General features: G+C 38.0%; 1 protein-coding gene across 6 annotated transcripts in view; it reads right to left on the bottom strand.

Moving 5' to 3' along the window:
• KCNIP4 (potassium voltage-gated channel interacting protein 4) overlaps positions 1-23153 on the bottom strand; it is a gene marked incomplete at both ends in the record, with an annotated part of 1073131 nt that overhangs the window by 3709 nt on the left and 1046269 nt on the right. For all 6 annotated transcript variants that reach the window (XM_080938592.1, XM_080938596.1, XM_080938595.1 and 3 more), the window contains 4 exons: positions 589-693; positions 2379-2486; positions 14004-14074; positions 22479-22548. In XM_080938592.1, coding sequence (XP_080794718.1) covers positions 589-693; positions 2379-2486; positions 14004-14074; positions 22479-22548 — 354 coding nt within the window. The remainder of the gene's footprint in view (positions 1-588; positions 694-2378; positions 2487-14003; positions 14075-22478; positions 22549-23153) is intronic.

The raw sequence follows: 23153 nt of genomic DNA, 5'->3' as shown, positions 1-23153 counted from the left end.
TAAAAGAACAAAGCATTGTATTGAGTTGCCATTTGATAGCCTCTCTGTCCCCAGTAGATTCAAAGAGTTAAGAATGGAGCTCATCTTGTGTTACATGGTACAGTTACACACTAGAAGAAACTGCTGAGTTCCTATAATGGGGAGGCCAAATCATTTTAGGTAGTATGTTTTTCTCCATGAAAGGTAAAATGTGAGTCACCTAAACTGTTTTCTAAATATGGCAGGACTTGCAGAATTTTCTGAAATTTAGAGCCTTGGATTTTTCATCTATAAAATGGGAGAAGACTATTGAGAAATAGTTATCTTTAAGGCCCTTGTGGGGCCTGCATCACAGCGCTTTCTGAGGATATTGTCACTCTTCTGGGAGTATAATTGTCTATCATAATACCTTAAAAAACCCAAATTATAAAATTAAGGCAGTATTTGCCCCATTGTTCTGTCCATATAAATATGCATTATCTTCGCATTCACATTTTCATTGGTTTTTTATTTTTTATTTTTTGGTTTTTGTTTTGCATCAGTGTGTTTCCCAGGTATCGGGGAATCCACTAATACCCTTCTTTCCTCTCACACATTGTTCATTCCTACCTGGAAAAATGTCTCCACATGCTGTCGGGGAGCATCTTCTTTGAGGACAGGGTATGTGCATTTCCCCATCATGTCGTAGATTGCTTTCATTATGTCCAGCATTTCCTGAAATGGAAAAGCACTCATGTGCAGCTGCACACCAAGTGTGAAGAAACCCATCTCATATGCATTAGGAGATTTTGTTCATAGTGTCCTATTTGCTTGTTTCTTAAATTCTTTATGGGGTGCCTTTTGCTTGGCTGATAGCCAACAAACAATCTTTTGCCTAAAAGCTTTAGAATTCAAATGTACCAAACCTGAGAGCTCAGTTTAGCAATGAAGTGGATTCCCATGTATCACAGTTGGTTGGGAAAGAAATAGTCTAACTTAATGCTTTGATTTTCAAAAACTACATAGAATTTGTTTTTTTTTTTTTTTTTTTTGAACTATTACACATTTTATTGATTGCTGGTTTCTGGTTGTTAGAAATATTTTAGACTTAGAAATGTAAGTGCTAATTATAATCAATTAATAAATGTTTTTGTAGTTTTTATCACTTTTTCTTGTTTTGGCTTTAACTAAAGAAGTCACACAAGAATACAGATTCAGATATTTTGACTAGGAAGCACTTTAACATTTTCTTAAGTTAAAATCTAGTTTTGCCATATTATTAATTCATACTTAATATTTGACATGAAATACACCCTAGGTTAATTAGATGACATTCATATTTACTTTTGAGAGTATGGATTAGATGATAAAGCAGTTTGTAGAAATAAGTGAAAATATAAAAGATGTTTTTTAACGGAGATAAGTGGTAAGACAAGTTAGTTATAAAATTCAGGAAGAGATAATAAGCTCTGTTAAGCACAGGAAGGGATAGAACATTAGCACTCTTTTCAGTTCTTAGCTCTGAAGCAAACAAGGAATGGTTCAAATGAGAAGGACAATGATCCCGAATGTTCTCTAGGTGTCTCGGTATTCTTGAGGTACATAGGCAACACACACTCATGCTATACTAAACATTCAAGAAGTGAATCTCTTCATGAAGTCTTAATACTCCTTGATGACATGTAACTGACTCCATGTATCCTCTGTCAGTGACTGATCAAACGGTGTCCTGGCACCCTGAGTCTAAGTATCCAATAAGGTATGTCCATGTCTTTGGTCCTGAATACTTTTTCTCATATGGGACCCTTAATTCAGGCTATTAATGCACAGACAAAGACCATTAAGTATGTCCAGGCTTCAAAAAAGTGTTCTTCCAGTCTTACATTTTTCACGAAGGGTGGTTACCTTCCTCCCTTCTTTTCTCTTGCTCTTTTTAATTGTCTTAATAAAACAGCATTTTAATTTGTGACTGTCTTTCATTGATATCTCCAGTTGTGCTTGTAGACCCCACCATTGTCCTGATCCACCTTAATGAAGAGAAATACCAGACAACCACTGGGTGGTATAGCTTTGTTGGATGTTGATGTTCTAGAACCTTTGACCTCTGAATTATTGTCCACCTGATATGAGAAGGCCTATGTTACTCCCAAGGCTCCCAACCTTTTGCCATATCATCAGCAGAAAATAAAAGAATATAACAGTTGATGTGCTTTGTGGTTTGTTTTGGAGATTATTAAAATGAATTCTATTCATTACAATTAAGTTTACTACAATGTATCTCATTGCTATCAACATCACATAAAATAAAGTATTTTTGATTTCCTAAAATGTGATTGTAAAATAGCATTAAAAATGTTTACTATTTTGAAGTTTAACAACACTGGCTCAGAGAATAACTGAATTGGTGCACCATCTCTTACTTCCTTAGTGATGTAGCCATCTTTGTTTATGTCATACAAATTAAATGCCCAGTTGAGTTTTTCTTGTACTGTCCCTCGAAGCAAAATGGAAAGACCTTTGATGAAATCCTAAAAAGCAATGAAAATAGAATTTAGAACTTGGTAAAATCCCCTGCTAAGTGATGGTAGTGTAATTATAACCCTCTATGTTTTGAATACACTTCTAAAATTACTAATATGTTTTTAGTCTTTAGTCCCTCAGGGCTCTTTGTATAAACTATGTCCCAGCCCTTAACATTTTTATCTAATTAGAACTTCAGTTAAATTAATCATGGTTCTGGAAATTGTACCTTCATTTCCAAGTACACACACACACAAACACACACACACACACACAACTTTTTTTTTTAAAGAAAAAATATTCACTGGTAAGAAATGCAGAATATCCCTAAGAAAGAGAAAAGCTGTACTCATTAATTAGATGAAAAGTTATCACTGACATGTGGATAGTTGTGAAAAGACTGGGTCCAGAATGCATGACTCTAATCCTAGCATCATTTTGTCTCTAATTTCATATCTATAAAAATGAATGCAGCATCTACTTCATAAAGATTTTATAATGATTGAAAGAATTAAGACCCTTTTAACAGTCCCTGAAGATGGCATTGGCCAGGAAAGTGTTTTTTAACTCTGTGGAATGCTCAGCTAGTGTTTAAATGGATTTGATTATAGTGAAAAGGAACCTGGCTAACCAGAGAAAATTCACAAGTATTTGTTGTTATATAGAGTAAGGTCAGTATTGCATTGTGACTAAAATTCAGAGTGATAGTTTCTTGTTAGGAATAAAAACAAAACAAAACAAAAACAAACAAAAACAAAAAAACAAACAAAAAAAAAAAACAAGGGAAATCTAAAAGTTGTCCTCTGGGTTAACCTGTATTGTATCTCTTTTCTGCATTCTACCACTTAATAGCTGTTTTCCTGTCCCAGTTTAATTTTTAACTAGAATCTTTTTTTCTTCAGTGGTGGTGTTGGGGCAGTTAGCATACATGTAGCTCATAAATTAAAATTTATGTGCAAAGTCTGGTGAAAAGTCCTCTTCTTCCTAAAATGGCTTTAGTCATTCCTATTCCAAGAAAAGTTTTAACTGTATATGTTTGTTTGTATACATCCCTTTTTTAAATATAAACAGTAGCTTAATATGCTGTTCAACACTTAATTTATCCTTAGTTGGTCAACAGTGAAAGTTGAAAGTGAGCCCCTATCACACCACAGCGACTCTTTTTGTTTGTCTTAGTGAAAGGGATATTTCATTTGGATACACTTTTATTTTTATAGTCTATGCAGCAGCAGGGAAGTCCAACACCAACCCTGGCTAGAGTGAAGGGACATGGCCTAGACAAAGACAGGAAGTTTGTGTTACCTCTTTGGCCAAGTCCATCAGAACTATGGCTTGATACATTATTGAAACTACTCCAAGTCTAAGAGTAATTCTGAAGTTCCTGGACTCTTGCAAGGAATGCTAACAAGATTAGAGATGTTCTTCCTAGCATGACAGGAGCAGTCAATTATAAAGGTTACAAACTGCTGACAGCACCTTGCCAATATACTGGGCCACCCTTAGTGTGCAATCAGAACAATTTCTTGTCCTTTCCCTCCTGTGAGCCATAAATATCACATACCAGTTATTCCATGGCTTCTAATGTCATGAGAGAAAGTACTCTGATTTTTATGAATAACTTCCTAAGCACTAAGCATCTTGAACAGACTTGCACTAAGACTTGGCCCATGTCTTTTTGGCTAGGAATAGGTTCCTGCCCTAACCCTGTGACAGCTCCAGAATAAAACTATCTTATGATTAAAAACAACTAGAGCAAAACCATTTCCAACAGGATCACTGTTCTTTATTCTGTGTTATCAAAATGCCTACAGAGGACGGGAACAGAAACTACAGCTTGCTACTTCAACTTCCTCAGTCAGTTTCTGGTAGATGTTTGTAAGCTCTCAGTTTGATGATCCGACTTCCCTGGTGTTATGGTCCTTGGATTGGGAAGCATCGTCCAAGGCAACACTTCTCAACAGGATTTTCTCTACCAAGAACTTAAGTTGCTGGCCTTAAATAGGCTTTCTCAACTGATTTCTGCAGATTTTTAGAGCACAATTTGGTGAAATCTGATTTTCAGTCTCTCTGTGTGTGTCTCCATTTCTCCCTCTCTGCCTCTACCATCTATCTATCTATCTATCTATCTATCTATCTATCTATCTATCTATCTATCTATCTATCTATCATCTATCTATCTATCTATCTATCTATTTATCTATCATCTATCTATCTCTTATATTTGGTTTACTATATACTTAATAAACACACTCATTACTAACCAAGAGTATGGCTATTGTAGATCCTTCTCTAGACCACAGAGAGCAAGGCCTGACTTAGTAATTACTTAGTCTTGTTCTATCATGACCATTCTTTGATCTGACAGCCCTTTACTCTGTGTCTCAAGGCTGCTTTACGATTTCTGGATCATTCATCTTTCTGACTTCTGCCAGTCAAAGACCACCCTGACTTTGGGCAACCCATTGGGAGGTGGTTGCAACCAAGTCCAGATGGGAAACATTAAATGTCACACTAAAGGTTGTGAAGGTGATAGAATCAGCATAGAAAGTCATTAATGTGTTTTTGTGTGCATTGAGTTGTTTCTTCCTTGCATGGCTTTATAGGAACGTTAAAGCATTCATTTTTCTCTGCCATGTCCTCCTTAAGTAGGTCAAATTACCACAGTACTTATACTCTTTCGTAAAATACTTGGAAGATGAAATATCAGGAACATATTGAAGTTACATTTTTGTAGGACCAAAGATATACTATGTATACAATTATATCTCCTTATCTATCTATGCACAGATATGTATATATGTTTCAGAAGATTATAGCCTGACTTTATTCTATAGAAGTGACAGCTTGCTTATTTTGTAATGTCTTTTAAAATAACACGGTTTTCAGAAGTGATTATAGCTAAACTAAACTAAATTAGAAATTCTTTGCTTTAACCTTGCTCATGACCTTTTATGATTTGATAAATTATTCATGTGTTTGTGTGCAATAAATACAATTACTAATATGATACACAATTTATAAAATGGTGAAGAATATCTCATTGTTTCATTTATATCAGCACTTTAAAATTTTAATTAATCATATCATATAGAAGTAAATGAATAATTGAGTCATAAAAATGTATCATATTTACCAAAAGGGAGTAAAAAGTTTTGCTATAAGGTAGCCGTATGACTTCTGAACGTTTTGAACCATAACAATCACACTTCAAACTTTTTCAAGATGATTTCTGTTTTCATTTTGTATATAGTGTTTTGCCAGCATGTATGTCTGGGTGACACTTGTATGCAGTGTTCTTGGAGGCCAGAAGATGGGATTGGATTCCCTATAACTGGAGTTATAGATAACTGAGAACCCTAGATTGAATGTTGGAAATTGAACCCCTGTATACCTGGAAGATGAAGCAGTGCTCTTAACTTCAGCATCATTTCTGCAGTCCCCAAGAATTGAGTTTTAAATGGCAATCCACCACACACAGAGATGCACACAGACACGAATGGAAATGTAATTTTATGCAAACATGGGCCAGAACAATGGGTTATCACATGATATTCTCTTTCCATTTTTCTCTCTCACTGTTTTTCGAAAATGTTGTGGTCACTGAACTCTAATTTCAGTACCTGCATGATTTCAAAGTCTGCAGCATTGCGTAGTGATGGATATAAAGCAACTCATTTCAGTATTTCCTTTTGTTGAGTATGTAAATTAATTAAACGATTTCCTTGTTAGAAACAATCCTGCAGCAAACGTTGTTTTCTGTGTTTCTCATACTTCTGTCTAATTTTCAGAGGGAAGAAGAACCAGTGGATGAGTGGACCTAAGACATAGAAGTTTAGTGGCATAATGACTACAGAGAGTGGCTGTGAGGGGACATCTAGTTCAGCAGTTCCCTGTTAGATGATGAGTACTGTTGTCTTTCCTTTATGGATGGGTGCTCAGGGATGTGACAGCTCAGAGCTTGGAACACAGTGCTGGAAGCTGAACCAGACATCTGATTCAAATTACAGGCTTCCTTTCTAGCTTGGAGTGGAGCCAAGGCCTGTGGTCGTGTAGAATATCAAGGTGGAAATATGTGCCTCACATACATTACTGACTGTAGGAGAAAGTCGTAAGGGACGGTGGAGAGGCTCCACTCCGCTTTGGTTTACTATTGGCACTGTAGAACATTTGAAAGTGTCAGCAAATCATAATTCTTTACACGAATAGATATCAAACAAACAAATAAGAAAATGGTTTAAACAGAAAAATGAGGTTGCATATACTTGTGGATATAAATGCTATTAGAAGACAGGAGTATGAAGGGAGTTCTGGCAGCTCTATGTTTTGTGTTATGACCTCAGACCGAGAGCCACAGATACTGATTTCAAATGTTGGCAACTGAACAGGTTGTAAGCAGAACCCTTGACCTTACTAACACAGAAAATTGTTGTGTGACAGGTAATTTTCTGTACTCTTTTGGTGTGCATTTTTGTCTCATTAATTGCCTTAATGGAGGGAGGTCATGGGGACAAGAATTTTAAAAATTTACAAAAGTAAAATTTCTTATTGACCACAACAGAACAGTGTGAACAATAGTGTGTGTGGGGTCACATTTGCTTTTAATGCAAGATATAACATAAACACAGATGTGCCCATATTGCCATAAACGTGCTATATTTACTTAGTGATGCCTGGAGAAGAAAGGACAGATTTTCAATGTGGAATTCCAAATGAATAAGTTACAGCCTTTGATGCCCTTACGTTTCATTAATATACAATGACTTCTTTCTAAAGAGTATCATTTTGCAAATGGGTAGACACTACACTCCGAACCTTGACAAATGCCATTTTCAGCAGGCAGACAAGGTCAGTATCAACAAACATAAATCATTTTGACAGTGCACTCATTCTGTGATAAAATGCCCCCTACCCTGCACTTTTTATTTCCCAAGCCCATAACCCTAATTTAATCATGAGACACCTATCATACAAATTTGAACTGAAGGACATATTTCCAAATACCTGAACAATACTTTCTCAGACTTGTCAAGATAGTTACAAGTAAAAGAAGCCTAAGACACTGTCAGTGCTAACAAGGGTCTAAGGACACATTATGTCTAAATGATCTGTGGACAGGGCTAAATAAAACTCTATCCTTAATGGGGTACTGGGTCAGAAATAAAAAGGACATCCAGTAAAACTCTAAGAAATCTGAATGTATCATGAAAGTTAGTCAATAAATAGGCATCTGTATTCGCTCATTAACTGGAGCAAGCATGCCCTATTAACTTCTGGTGTGAGTTACAGAGGAAGCTGCATCCCACATGAGAGCTCTCTGCTCTCTGCATTTGTATGTTAGTGTAAAACATGGCTAATCCTAAACAATTATTATAAAGAGAAGACTGGTCTCCAGAACATGGGAACAATTACAGATATTTGTTGTCTACATTTTTCTCTTGTCCCGCAGTACTCCTTTGTTCCTGAGATGTCTGTGCATCTGAAGGTCATTACCATGAGGAAATCACAGGACATGCACTTGGACATTACAGGAAGTAAAAGAGGAGCACATCTGAGCCAGTGGGTGCTGGATTCTTGATCATAAAGGTGCAGTCTTTAGTGATGGTGTGATAAGAAAGGTAGACAACTGCAGAAGTCCAGTCCTTGGAAATCCAAAGAATTTGCTTGAGACCCAGGTGACGGACCTTGTCTATGAGAACAGATGTGGTCTACAGAAATTCGTCATGAATTTGGGGGATGAAACTTGTACCAGGGCAAGATTTTACCCCCATTTTTTTCCCTTCTGCCTCTGGCATGCTGAAGGGTATTTGGCACATAATAGGCTTGGTGGATATTTGCTGAACGAATAAATTAATAAATAAAATTGAATACTATCTAGGCATACCTTCAATAAGAACAGATGCCCCTATGTTGATCAGAAACCAACAATGATAGCATTCTATACAAAAAAGTTTGCGTGTATGTGTGTGTGTGTGTATATGAGTGACCCAAAGATGAAAACATCTGACAAAAATGGAATTCTATAGCAATTAGAAACATTGCTTAAAATAATTCCTCCTGACATTTCAAAGGGCATAGCTATGCCATTTAATGAAGTGACAAATACTAGAACGTTTTTCCATAAACTTCACTGATATTTGTATAAAAATATTTTTGTCAGCACTGTGAATAACAGAGCTATTAGTTTGGGGTAATACCTCCACTGCAGATCTCCAGGGGATACAGCTTGCATCATTTCCCGTGGGAACTGAGTTGTCTGCAAATAGCATTTCCTTTCAACTTCAACTCATCACTTACCTATAGTAGCAATTGTACCTATTTCAGAATTATTCTGACAGAATATTTTAGCTCAGCCTCAGTACCATGAGCAATCTGGGAAATTCTCAGCCATGTGAATCCCTGAAGGTGATAATGTCTGGGAAAATGGAGTGCAATCGCTGCCTGACTTGCAAAATCAAAAATATTTGCTTCTTTCTGCACAAGGTTCCCGGCTGCTAACTGAGACCACGGATTTTTGAGATGCTGCTAGAAATGAGAAGGGTTCACTTCCTTTTTCCACTTGCTTTTCTAAGTGTCTTTAAACAAGTCAGTCTTTTAGTATGCAGGTCTTTGTCCAAACCTTTCACTTTCTATTTTATTCATTTCAAGATGATAAACATAAAACACATATTGGAAAGTACAAGAGATGCTGAATATTAATACTTAATTTTATTATGGTGAATCCTGTTGACAAAGCCTGAATTAAACTAATATGAATATCTCTGTCTATCCAAATTATCTTCCTTTTATTTATCTATAATCGATGTCATCATTTATCAATTTATTATCTATCATTTATCAGTCCTTATTTACTACTTCATTTATAGCTATATTATCTAGTCTGCCACTATTTATCAGTTTATTTATCTATTATATGTTATCTGTCAGTCATTATTCATGAATTTATCTGTATGTATCATCTAGCTATCTAATATATCTAACTAATTTATCTATCATTTATTTTACCCATCTATGATCTACTATATCTATCTATCTGTCTATCATCTATCTTTACGAATCCTCTGTCCTCTAACATCTCCCCACCTAGCTCTATATTATCCCAATCTATTACATTAATCAAGGGATCCTAAAAGCATCACCAGTGACTACACAATAAAGGCTAATTTATCATGTATACACAGAGAAATAAAGTGAATAGGATGCTGCTTCATCAAAAATCCAGCTTCCTCCTAGTGTGGTGGTTCCTGAGGAAGTCCGGCCAGCAACTGACTAATGCCGATATGGAAACTTAGAGCCAACCATCAGAAGGAGGTCAGGGAGCCTGGTGGGGGAGCTGGTGAAAGAAAGCACTGGAGGAAAGGAGGAGGATTGCAACCCTATTGCAGAAACAACCTAGGCAGGCCTGACCATCCAGTTCTCCCAGAGTCTAGACCACCAACCAAGGAGTGCACCTGGAGGGATCCATGGCTCCAGATACATGTGTAGCAGAGGATGGCCTTGCCTCACAGCCATGAGAGAAGAGGTCCTTGGTCCCAGGGAGGCTTGATACCCCAGCATAGTGTGATGCTGGAGTGGTGGGGCAGAGAGTTTGGGTGGGGAGGCACTCATATATAGGCAAAGGGGAGGTGGGAGGACAGATGTGATATGGAGGCTTGGTGGAGGAGTAACTGCCACCAGGAAGTGGGATATCATGGGATGGAAGGTGGGTAGAGGGGGTAGTTGAGAAATGGGATATCATTTGAGATGTAAATGAATGGAATGATAATTTAAAAGAAAAGAAAAAAAGAAGGAAGGAAGGAAGGAAAGGAAGAAGGAAGAAAGAGAAGGGAAAGAAGAAAAAAGAAAGAAAGAAAGAAGGAAGGAAAGGAAGATGAAAGAGAAAGAAAGAAAGAAAGGAAAGAAAGAAGGAAAGAAAAAGAAAGAAAAGAAAAGAAAGAAAATTTGGTTCCTTCCACTATGTTGCAAGGGCATAGCACCTGGTCTTGCAATTTTTGCAGATGATCATGGTTGAAAAATTTTTTCCACCATGTTCTACCCACAAAACCTCAGTTAAACACGGCCAGTGCAGGAGATGTTGGGAGAAGCCTAAGCATGAGAGCATGGACAGCAACAGCCAGTAGCTGGTATGGCTTTATTTTGTTGAACAGATACAATACATTTGATGGTAGCTTGCAGTGGACTTTGTTGAAGACGTTAATACTATGCATGTGCCCTGTCTGTACCTACCAGCTATTTACTTGTGTTATTTTAAAGTCTAAAGTCTCTTAAAGACAAAATTCAGCCATGGGAATTTCGGGTTGGAAATGAATACGAACCTGAATTTGAATCCTAAGTGTTTTACACTCTAAGTGTGTAATTATGGCAGGATATTTAACTTTGTCACTCCCTTTTCTCATTTGCTCAATAATCCAGAAGGGTTACAGAAATGAATACTATGCAATTAACTCAGCATAATGCTAAAATAATGAAAGCTAAACAAACATGGGTTTGTATTATCACTGAGTAGCTATCTTTGCTAATATATTGAGCATTTAATACAGAAAATGCCTATGATCATGAGATAATAATCTGTCATAAAGTCACAGAGTAGCCATCTGAGCCTTTGCCTGGGTATGTTTAAGGATCTAGATTTCTGGGTAATATGGTATAATGTGATGCCAAATACCAGAATTAACCACCTTTATCAGAACATTTCTGAATAACTGCTACTACTAAAATCTAATAAATATTGAACATTTATTTATTGCTAGGCTCAGAGCCCAACCCAATGTTCCTATGATGACTTTTCCACTTGTGTGTCAGCCTGGGAACGGTTGGTGTTGTGGTGATATGGATATTAAGACCTGGAGGGTTTAAATTCTAAATTCTGGGCCCCACAGCCACTTTAGATCCAGTCATAATCAAACCCAGATTCCTCTCAGACTGGTCCACTCTGTCCTCCGCCTTTAAGCAAACACTGGACATCTTCCATTTTTCATTATGTCAAAATCAGGGTGGTTTCTGTGCATTTTCCCAGGATGCTGATAAAAATGTGTTTTCTCCCAAGGCATTTCTGTCATTTAGATATATTAGCGAATTAGTTAAGAAATGTAACTGCAGTAGCCTAGCTTAAAAGTTGACTTTGATTCACAATTTATTGGAATTTATAAACTTAGTAGTTCATATTGAAAGTAAAAAAATTATACCAACATGAATATCGCATGTTGGTCAGAAGTAGCCTCCCACATTAAAATTAGCTGTAATCATAATTATCAGTGTTTTGCATAGACATCCTAAAATCATTGCTAAATCTTATCCCAGATTATTGACAACAGAGTAAATGTATATGAAAAATAAAAGTTCTGAGAAGTATGGATAGCAGGATTCTGACACACGAGTTTTTTTCAGGTAGTGTTTCTAATAGTTTCTTCTGGAATTCTAGCAGAGTTTTCTGCTGTTCTCTGTAATTAACCATAATGTTTTGTAAGTTGAACTAGAGCCTTTGCCTCTCACAACACAGGTATATGGAGGATGTGCTGGTACTCAGATTATAGATGGAGCACTGAGAGGACAGTCTCCTAAGACGTCTAAGCTGACACTAGAAGTGGTATTTTAGGAAATCTGGAACAACCTTGCACTTCCTCTTCGGCCTAGTAACCACTGCTTCTGCATCCAGGATGCTCACCCTGTCCTGACGCCTTTGTTCACATCTCAATCACTAACATCTTCTACATTTTTCGATCACTAACATCGACCTTTTTCTTCATGGATAGATCTTGGTTAAGTTTTGTGAGATGATGCTCAAAATTTCTGGTCTAGAATCTTCACACGGATGTCTTGGGGTCTTCATGAGAACAGAGTGCACACTACAAAGGATTTCCTTGCCTCTGGCGATCCTGCCCTAGGACTCTTTTTCCTTCAGCCTGCCTCCACATAGCATATGTGTTCAGAGTGCTGTCCATGCCAAAATTGTTTTCCCTCCTAAGCATATCGGCTGGTTACAATTCTATCAAGTTCATGGTCAATAATCTGTATTCATCTCAAAGCTTTTACTGCAGCCGGCTTTGTCGTCAGCTCCTGTCTGGACTCTCAGAATAAATAGCTTCTCACTCATTCCCCATTGCAGAAGCATAGCTCACACACGGACAGTCAAAGTCCTCAGGGTCCTTATCTCTTAAAGCACAGTCTACAACCTCCTTAGTTGGCAGCCTGCCTGAGATGTGGCCTCTGTTTCCTTTCCCAACCCTGTCTCCTGGCTCATATGCTTACATTCTGTCTTCCGGAAGATCTACAGATGTTTTCTCTGTATTCCCAGGGTGTTAGTCTCAACTCCAACTCTGCCTCATGTTTCCCATCTCAACCTGTATTCACTTTATTCACTTCTGCCAGTTTCTCGGGACACAATGCACGAAAACCACCAAATAGGCTTTGCTGGTTCAGCCCCTTCTGCCTCTGCCTCATTTTCCCAGCAAGTCTAATTGCTAGCCTCATTCCATCATCTCACTTGCTTTGTTATGATCCTTATTAGAATTCCTGTTCATGTGTGTCGGCTGCAACTTCTTCCACATCCTCAAAATAAAAAATACATATCCTAAATGTTACTCTTCACACTATCTAGTATCCTTTTGTCTGTCTGTCTAGCTATCACCTATCTGATACTAAACTTACAAAATAAGTTAACAAATAATTTACCTGTCTAAAGAGTAAATACACTCACTTAGAATGTAAACAAATGTGTGAACAAAGATTCTCACAATTTTAACAAAATTAAGTCACCAACAGCTATTATAAATTCAGATTCCATGTATTGTTTTAGCATCTACATTTGTCATCTGTGACCTGCTAGGTACTAGATGAATCCTACACTGACATCACATTCTCTACCCATAGTAAATGTCTGTCTTTTCTTCTGTCTGTCTATCTATCTATCTATCTATCTATCTATCTATCTATCTATCTATCATCAATATATTATCTTCCCCTGTAAGTGTATGTGAGAGAAGAGAGAGTAACACATTTTATTCTGATTCTCATATTGCATATTTTATGAATATCCCTGTATGCTTTTACTATATAGGTCACTTGAAAGTTAATTTCATTGTAAACTTCTGCCCCAGAAAATTGATGGAGGCAGCATTGTTTCTCTGTATTAAACATCTTGTCTTAGATACATTTACTAGGCTTCCCCAGCTGAGCTTACATATATTACCTCTATACTTCAAACGTCTGCCATAGGAACTAGCCTAAGCTAGTAAGTGCCAGTAAATGTCAGATACATCATTTACCTTCTAAAATTGTCCCTATGCTGTTGAGGACAGCTATGTGTGAGAAGATAGCAAATATTTGAAAGTGCATGAAATGTGGCTTGTACTTTGTCCAACTTTTCAAAGATAAGAACAACTACATGCCAATGGTAAGATGGGAAAGGGGGTGTTCTTGGAATTTGCTAAACTGAGCAAATATGAAACCCTTAACTTTTTTGCTAAAAAGATTGATATTTCTTGCAAAGTGCCTTCAGTCAAATGGTAGAATGGGAGGTTGAAGCTTACCTCAAAGCTCACAGCTCCATTGTGGTCCGTGTCAAATGCATTGAAGAGAAAATGTGCATATGTTGTGGAGTCTGAAACATTGAAAAGAGATATCATTTAGTTAGAGTTTTTATAGCTTATCCTGTTTTCTTTAATGTGTGTCCTGGTCTCTGCTGCCCACCCTTTTTATGTAGTGAACTGCAACTTAAAATTCATAAAAATGAGCTACATTCTGAGGCCATTGGTGACAGACATTTTCTGTGAGCCTCTGGCTCGGATTAATCTCAACACATGAGATTGTGGGTGTCGATCTCAGCCCTGGGCTGGGTACTGGTCCCATAGGGAGGTGTCAAGATTGTGGATACATGTGTCAACTTTGATGCATGGCAAAAATTTTATCTCCATAATTAAAGTAGTAAGAACTCAATTAATGTGACACATAAGTTGCTATTGTTAATATCCATGCCATTATTTGTGTTGTTGATGATTTTACAGTTTGGAGAAGTAGTTTTGCATGTAAAGAGGTTGCCCAAAGTCACACAAGTCACTAAGAGGTAGATCTGAGACAGAAAAGTTGTGAGGCAGGCCCACGGCCTGTTAATTTGGCTGGGAACTTAGGAAGCTTCTGGTGGTTAATATGTAGAGGAAGTTTGGACCCTCAAATTCCTAGTTACATGCCACTGAATGCAGTAGGGTGCTACTACCTGGCTTGTGTCCTGGGTAGGACCAAAGCTCGGAGTAGTAAGGACAAAGATGGATGACTCAGTCTGCCCACTTCCACGAGGTTGCTGAGGCCTCTGAAATCTAATCATTCCACTCCGTTTCTTTCCCATGTCTACTTTGTTCCTCCCTCTTGCTTTTCCTCTGTCTAACCTCTGGGCTTTCTTCAGTTCTCATTTTAAAAGTATTTCTCTTTGTTTTCCTTTCTTAATGCCCGGCTTTACTCTCTAAGTGCTTTTGTGCTCAATGCTTGATCAAATTTACATGCTTATGTTAAATACTCCCTCTCCTGGGTTTTAGCCTTTAGTCTTTACCCTACAAAAATGTAACCTTTCAGCTTTTTTGCTTCTAGCCCTTTATCTGCTGCCTTAAAGGCTTATTAATTTCTGTTTTGTGACTTTTGATTTTTATTTTTACTGGGATTTCTTATGACTTCTATTCCTTTTTGACATTATGAGTTGGTTTTAAAAGGCTGCCAAGGAACTGAGTCCGAATGGCAGGGATGGGGAATTACTTTTCCCAGTGAAAACAAGTATCATTGCTCCTCTCCTTGCAAAGTCTCTCTAGTCTGTCAGAGGAAATCTAAATTTCTCTGTCTGCCTGCTTGGGATTCTGAGCTATTTAGGAATGTTTTCCTTCAATGTTTCCTCCAGGTTATTGGTTGTTAACACGAAGGTCATGCATGTTAAAGCTGACTGCACACATTACTTCTCGAAAATATGGCAGCAACCCCCCTCATCCCCCATTTCTGCGTAAAATATAACACAGTGATGACTTTAACCATGTGAATTGTGACCTCTGTCTCTGTCTCTGTCTCTCCCTCTTTATCTCTCCGTGTGGGAATTGTTTCATGCCTGTACATGTGGGTTATTTGCACGTGTGCACAAGGTTTCAATTTTGGGTTTCTTCAACTATTAGGTCTTTTTTTTCTTTTCTTTTTTTTCTAAAGTACATACTCTTTGTATTTACATTTGAAATGTTATCCCCTTCCCCCACCCTGGTTTTATCCCTCCTCCTTCTCCACTTGTTTTCAGGAAGGTGCCCTAGCTCCTAATCACCCTCTCTACCTCATTGCCTTGAAAATCTCCTACATTGGAAAAACCTGCCTTCCCTGGACCAAAGGTCTCTTCTCACATTGATGCCAGACATTGCTTTAGTTTTAAAACAAGGTTTCTCACTGTACATGAAACTCACAGTTTCTGATAGGCTAGGTAGCCATGAGCCTCTCGAAACATCTGTGTACTCCCTTCAGCACTGAGGTAGCAGATGCATTACACCACACCTGGTATTTATTTGAGTGTTGGGAATCTGAGCTCACTTTTAGTACTTGGGCAATTGTCTAAGCCATCTTCTTAGCCCCATTAAGTTTATTTTTAATCAGTTAACCAGGCACCCAAATTGGGTCCACACAGTATGTGAAACTGGCAATATCTGGAGTGATGCCTGTGTGGTATGGATTCGGTCTAGGAGGAAGTTATTTTGGATGTGGGTCCAGGGATTTGGTTGCAATTGACTTAATGCAATTGTTGGAGAATTTTATTGTAGAGTAATGAAGAATTGGCAATCTATTCAGGTTTGAAAAGTTGTTTTGCACTCAGTAATACTTTGCATGTACTCCTTAAGCTCTTTACACAACTCCAAGGAGGTATGAGTTTGTGGGTGCCATGTTAAATTTATTTCCAGGGTAGGAAAAATATCAGTTTTGCATAGTTCATAATGAGCTTAATTAAGTGAGTCTCTTGTTGCCATGTTTAGACAATCAAGGTAAAGATTACTGTAGTTAGCAAAACTCACCATGAATAATGGCTCATAACAGACAATGACCGGGGGGGGGGGGCGGTGTTCATTTAAAGAGATGATAGAGGCGAGTGATAATTACTCTCCTCAAATGTTGTCTCATTAATTTCAATGCTTGATGTGTGACATTGACAATCTCAAAGTTTACACTGATGTGTGGTTCAGGGGGTTTCTTGTTTCTCAGTGCACCTCGGTGATTCTCTTGTAAGTTTAGCCCACTTTCAGCCTACATTTATCATGTAGATAGATTTAGCTAATAGAATAGTAAAAGTAGAGTTTATTAACTTTGAGTGTCAGCTTTTTCAAAGACTAACAGTGTGGCTTTGTGCCAGTCAATATTTTTGTGACTCAGTTTTTTCATCTATAAGTAATGGTGATATTAGCATGTACTTCCTAGAAGCATGAAGTTTAGATGAGAAATTCCATGGACAAAGAGTTTGTAATCATCACAGGAACCTATTCTATGTTCAGGGAATATTAGCTGTCATTGTCCGAGTGCTTGGATTTCAAATAGTAGTTTGATCAAATTTCTTAATACATGATAATACCCAGGTTTGAGGAATGAATTCAGCTTCATGGAGTTCTTCCTTCCCACTTAAATTCTATCTGAATTCAATCACAAGGTTTAGAACTAGTCTATTTGAATATGCAGTTCATGGCATTGACCTTCTGTAGATTTGTATGTGTGAATAGCACCCTCTGACAGTGAGTCCTCTAAGACTAGGGCCAGAACTTAGTGGTAGAGTACATATTTGTTCTGTGAAAGGCTGTGGGTTCAAAACTCCTCTCCCCTCAAAAATAACAGCAACAACAGCAGGCCAGGACTCAAGTCTCCCTATTAACTGCACTGAAAATTGGTATCTAGTGATCTTGAATGAGAAATTGTATTATGTAGCAATTTCTATATTATTTATTATTTAATTTTATCTCTACACCCAGAGCTGCCATGTTTCTACCTCAATTGCTTTGAGTATGATAGTTGCCAAATGGATATTTATGGTCACGTTCTTCTGACTTGAGCTTATTGTCTCACCTCTTTGACATCCGCTGGTGGAGTATGTAGCATAGTCAGGTAATGTTCCCACAACACAAGCAAAGATAGTCTGGAACCGTCATTTCCCCCAAGATGATGTAATGGTTAATGTGCAAAGAGTTACACACTTAAAGCTTCTGCTGCATGCAGACAAACACTGGAACACAGCAGCAGCATCACTGGCAAGCTTCCCGCATCTCACTGCTTTATGCTAGGCATGCTGTAGCTGCCTGCAAGAGGCTCTCTTCAATATGGCTGTGTTGACATCCACTGAGAGCATCAAACAAGCTGTGTTTGGTAAATTGTCTCACAGGGCCCTAGGAAGAGTCCAGAGGCTGACACAGTGCACACTGTGCAGGTGCCTTTGTATACACGACAAAATATTTGTGCAGCACATGGTGAGATGTGGGGATTTGTAGGTCCTTCATTGGTACTGTTCATACTGCCAGAAACCTGTTGCTCTCAGACTATCAGCCTGAGTAAATGATGACTCCATGGAATAAGAAGACAGCTTCAATATGAAGTTGCCTGCCATCGGAGATTGCCTTCTTCCTGAGACCATTTTTCCTACGCAGGCATCACTGTGAGATGCAATTTGCATGCATAATATTAATTTTTAAATGGCAAGTCATCATTCTTAGCACTATCCCATTCTCTGCAACAATGTACCTTTAGATTTATGCCTTCAATTAACATGAATAATCAAAGAAATTTTAAGAGGCAGAAAGTGATTCTTTCTGCCTCAGATCCCTTTAGATTTGTGAGAAGAGTTCTTTGCAATGTAGATTTCTCTGTTTAAGTAAATATTCTCCAATGCAAAAATATTCTTTTTTAAATAACATTAGCATTTTAATGTGGAGTACAACCTAACTCATAGTATGCAATAACTTTGATTAAAAATAAATAATAACAAAGATTTTAATTTGTTTTTGTTCTGATATTTGCACTTGCCATATGTTGGCAGACACAAAGTACACGTGGTCTATCTTTAAAACTATTGAAGTAATTTAAATTTATATTGTATAAATATAATTGTATGGTCAGATGGTACCAAATATTCTCTCTTTCTTGCCCTCTCTTTTGTTTTAGCATTGGGAATCAGATTCTGGCCTTACAAATGCTAGACAGGCTCTCTCTCTTTGATGTATACCCGAAGCTCCCAATTTAATCTTTCTGTCATGAGCCAGTCACAGTGTTACAACTATAGCATGCAGTGTACCATCATTCGCTTCAGCGATCAACTGAATATCAACACCACCCATGCTCACCTGGGAAGAGGGAATCTTAAATGATGAATTGTTCAGGTGCTTTCTTAGTTGTTATTTGATACAGGGTGAACCTGTCTTATTGTGAGCAGTGACAATCCTGGGAAGATGGGCTGGCCTGTGTGTGTTTGTGTGTGTATATGTTTGTGTGTGCATATGTATACTATATATGTATCTATTTTTCTGCTGCAAGCTTCTGCCATGAGTTTCTGTCCTGACTTTTCTCAAGGATGAAATATGACCTGGAAGCGTGAGAATGAAGTAAATTCTTTTCTCCTATGTTGTTTTTATTAGAGTGCTTTACCACAATAAGAGAAAGCAAACAAGCAGAGGTTATAGCAAACAGTTTCTCGGGCCCAGTAGAACACACCGAAGTCAAGAAGGGCAGAGTAGTAATTGCAGCATATCTACATGCACTTAAAGCCTTCCTTTGTTTTATTGAAATTTAAATTCTTTAAAGAAAACACCTTTACTTAAACCTTCTGTTTTGATAATACATTCACAGAGTTGTCTTAAAATCTGAAATATTCCAAACGAAATGAATTAATTACAAACCAAACCAAAGAAAATCTAACTTTTTATGAAACAACTAATATTTAAGAGTTGGACACACTTCAAAGGGAGTTTTATTCCTATTAGTCAAGATATTAGCAATGGTGTCAGATGGTATCTTCAGCCTTTTCTATCCTCAGTCCTTCATTCATTCATACACTGCCTGTACGCAACAAGTATGATTCAAGTGTTGTTACTCACTGTGCAGTGTGAACACTGTTCATAGAGTGATTGTTATTCAAAGCTATCCATTGTTCTCTGTGAACACAGCAGTGAACAAAAAGGGAGAAAGGTTTCTCTTCCTTTGAAGTTGACTTTCTAATGGTGTGAAAAGATAGGAAATAATATAATAAGCAAAACAGCAAACATTAGGTGGTTTTGAATAGTAAAGCTACATGGAAGCCGGAGAAGAGCCATTGGTTTGGGGTTTGGGGTTAGATTTTGAAGGTGAAATGGCCAGGCAAAGCCGTTGTTTGTTTGTTTTGCAGCAATAAAGAGAAAGAAGGGTGTGGAGTTGGATGGGTAGGGAGTAGGAAAAGATCTGAGTGGAGTTTGGGAAGGGTGAAAGGATGATTAGGATATGTCCAAAAATGTAGTGAGGATTAGAAGTGTGCACTGGAGAGGACTGAACTTCAGGACCTGGAATTGGTTTGTTTTGTTAGGTACCAGAAACAGATGTCACTGCGGTTTTGGTTAAGTGTCAGTGCATGTTGCGATGGATAATAGATACATGTATTTTGGAGGCTCTCAGGAGAAACTGCGACACCATCTGGCCTGTATTTTAACAGGATTACTGACTTATTTTGAAAATTTCCCATGGCCAGGGAAGGCCAGTTTAGACACCCTTTGAGCTTGCTCCCGGCAGGTTACTATTTGGTTGTTTTAGGCAATGGGTGCCTTAGGAAGGTGATGGAAATGGAAATAGAAAAATCTACTATGGCCACAAGAACAGGAAGCCAATGTTGCCTCCTGTATTGAACAGATTTCCAAAGCTCAACTGAAGGACTAGGTATTCTTCTCACCTGGTCCTGTGAAGTTGTCCTAGATCCTGTTTTATATTGTATTCTAGGCTCAATGCTATGATTCTTTCCTGGAGATTTGAACCCAATGTGTTACAACCCTCTATACTAAGTAAGCTACTAAAGTTCTTTTTCAGCAAGAGTCTCCTTTCTATATAAAGTCTCAGGCTTTATTACATTCAAAAGCGAACTCATCTGTCATACCTGTCTGGCCGCTGTCTTTCTGGTTTCTTCATGCCTTTTCCGTTTCCAGTTGACTTTAAGTGAAGTCTCTGTTGATTGTCATTGTCTGCATACTTCCCCTTTACCTTTTTGGGCTCTGCAGTTGTCTATCCTATCTGTGCCTGCTACCACCTATGAAAGTTGCTCAGATCAAGTCCAACAGTGATCTCTGTGTCCTCTGTACTGTCGGGTCTCAAGGATGTATTCAACTTCTTTTCTCCCTCTCTTTCCTTCTGACCTGTAAGCTTTCTTTGTACTTCTTTAGAGTCTCTGATTGTCGCTTCTGTCTCCGAATAGACATTTCTTTCTAGTCTCTGACTGTCATGCTTGTCTCACGATGCTTTCTACTTTGTATGAACACACTGTTTCAACAACTCTCGATGGGGGTCAGCTCACTACTTAGTTGTGAATAAGCTCCAAATCTCTTGTCATTTTCTCCGACTTCTCTTCCAAGCTTCAGATTTTTGCTGACTTCTTGTTGATACTAAATGCCCATGAGATACTCAAATATAATTTGCTCAAAGTTCAGATCATTATACCTTAATTCATCTTGTAGCAAATTGCCTGCTGCCCATGATAGAGTTCTGGATATTATCATCAACCCAACCTTCCTTCTCTTCCTCTACCATATAAATGAGTTAATTACTACAATCCTGTGAGTTTTCCACAAATGACCACCTTTGTTGCTATGCTGTCTCTTTACCTCCACTTCATCTGCCTAGATGCAGTGGTCTCGGTGGCCTTCAAAAGGTGAAAGACATCATCCTGAACCGGACCACTCCTGAGATGATGATGAGTCTCTGCGAATGACTTTACCATGGACTTCAGAAGTAAATTTGTCCCTTGCATATTTATAGAACAGAACAATCCCAGGATAAGGGGCTGAGGGGGTGGAGGATGAAGCTTTTCAGAGCTGGGCGTATAGCATATTGGACGCCCCTGCACTAGCCTCATCCTTAGCTCAGATCAATTTACTTGGTTAGCTTTTTTTTTAATTGCCTGTGATTCAGCAGAATGTTTAATTATGTCTATAGCTGATTCTTATAGTACTATTTTTGACTCCATATCTTCTAAGTTGTACTCTATATTTGCTCTGTTTTATATTGTTCCTCTGCTAATTAGAGTATAGGTTAATATAGTTGGAGAAGGTCACATCCTTTTGCTCTTGTTTCTCATCACATGTAGCTGGGCACACACTGTTCTTGGTGACAAGATAGAGAAGACACACTAGCACGTGCATTTCTTCAGTCACCTCTGACATTCAGGGAGCACTGTCATAGTATCCCGATTTTTATCACAACTAAAATTATACCTCAGTTTCTATTCATTTTTGTATCTGGGAGGTTATACACACACACACACACACACGTACACACAATCTAGGTTATAACCCAGATCTGCCACTGAGTTGATGTGTGACCCTGATCGAATCATTTCACTTTGCTAAGCCCCAGATTTCACGTTGGTAAATTGAAGGTCATTGCATTTGCCCTCATTTGGAGAGCCAAGAAAAATCAAATGAGCACAATAATGAACATGAAAGGGCCTTAAGCCATTTTGAGGACCCCCTAATAAAGGTCAGAAAGCAATGTATGTATGAGTGTGTGTGTGTGTGTGTGTGTGTGTGTGTGTGTGTGTAAGAGTCATCGTGCTGGAAACATGGGATTACTTACGTTAAACTGAGACATAGCCTTTTAGAGAGCCCGTGACATGATTGTAGCTTATTTTTATAATACACTCAAAATCCTATGAGCTCTATACTATGCATTAATTCTTTACATGAAGATTAAAAATGTAGAACCATGCTATGAAAGATTAAACCAAACTCAAGATTGCAAGCATAACTCTACCTCTGAGAATACGTTAACAAGTCCACATTTGTACTTACCTCCCTGTGGGAAGAACTGCGAGTAAATCTCCTTGAAGGTTTCTTCATTAACAACACCACTGGGGCATTCCTAGAAAAAGCACCAAGAAGTACTGTGATATAAAAAAGCCTTTATAAAAGTGATTTTGTACATTTTGAATAAAAATCTGTGCTCTGTAAAGATGAACCAAGTAGGTTATTCCTATTACAGATATACGCACATACACATACATACAAACACACAGAAACACACACACACACACACACACACACACACACACACACATGAGCAAAATTGAAGTGTGGCATGGAGAAAGAAGAGGAAGCGCTTTTTTTCTCTCATATCAAGGAATATAAATCTTGGAACTGAAGGCTTTAATATTTCTTCATATTGACCACTATCCTCATTTGCTTTGTGTGCTTGTAATAATGATCATTACCAAAAGCGACCTGGGGAGGAAAGGGTTAATTTTACTTTCCATTTCAACTCCATCACCTAGAGACCCTCAGGGGAGGAACCTGGAGGTAGGAACTGAAGTAACCTGTGTTCTGCTCACTAGCTTGCTCACTAGTTTCTCAACCTACTTACAGCACCCAGGATGACCAACTCAGTGGTGGCAATGTCCACAATAAGCTGGGCTCTCTCACATCTGCCAATCAACAAAATGATTCACAGACTTGCTCAATTAAGGTTCC

This window comes from Micromys minutus (assembly GCF_963924665.1).
Source record: "Micromys minutus genome assembly, chromosome: 1".
Classification (NCBI taxonomy): Eukaryota; Metazoa; Chordata; class Mammalia; order Rodentia; family Muridae; genus Micromys; species Micromys minutus.
The sequence above is the reverse complement of the archived record's forward strand: the minus strand, read 5'-3'. Positions and strand labels throughout refer to the sequence as shown.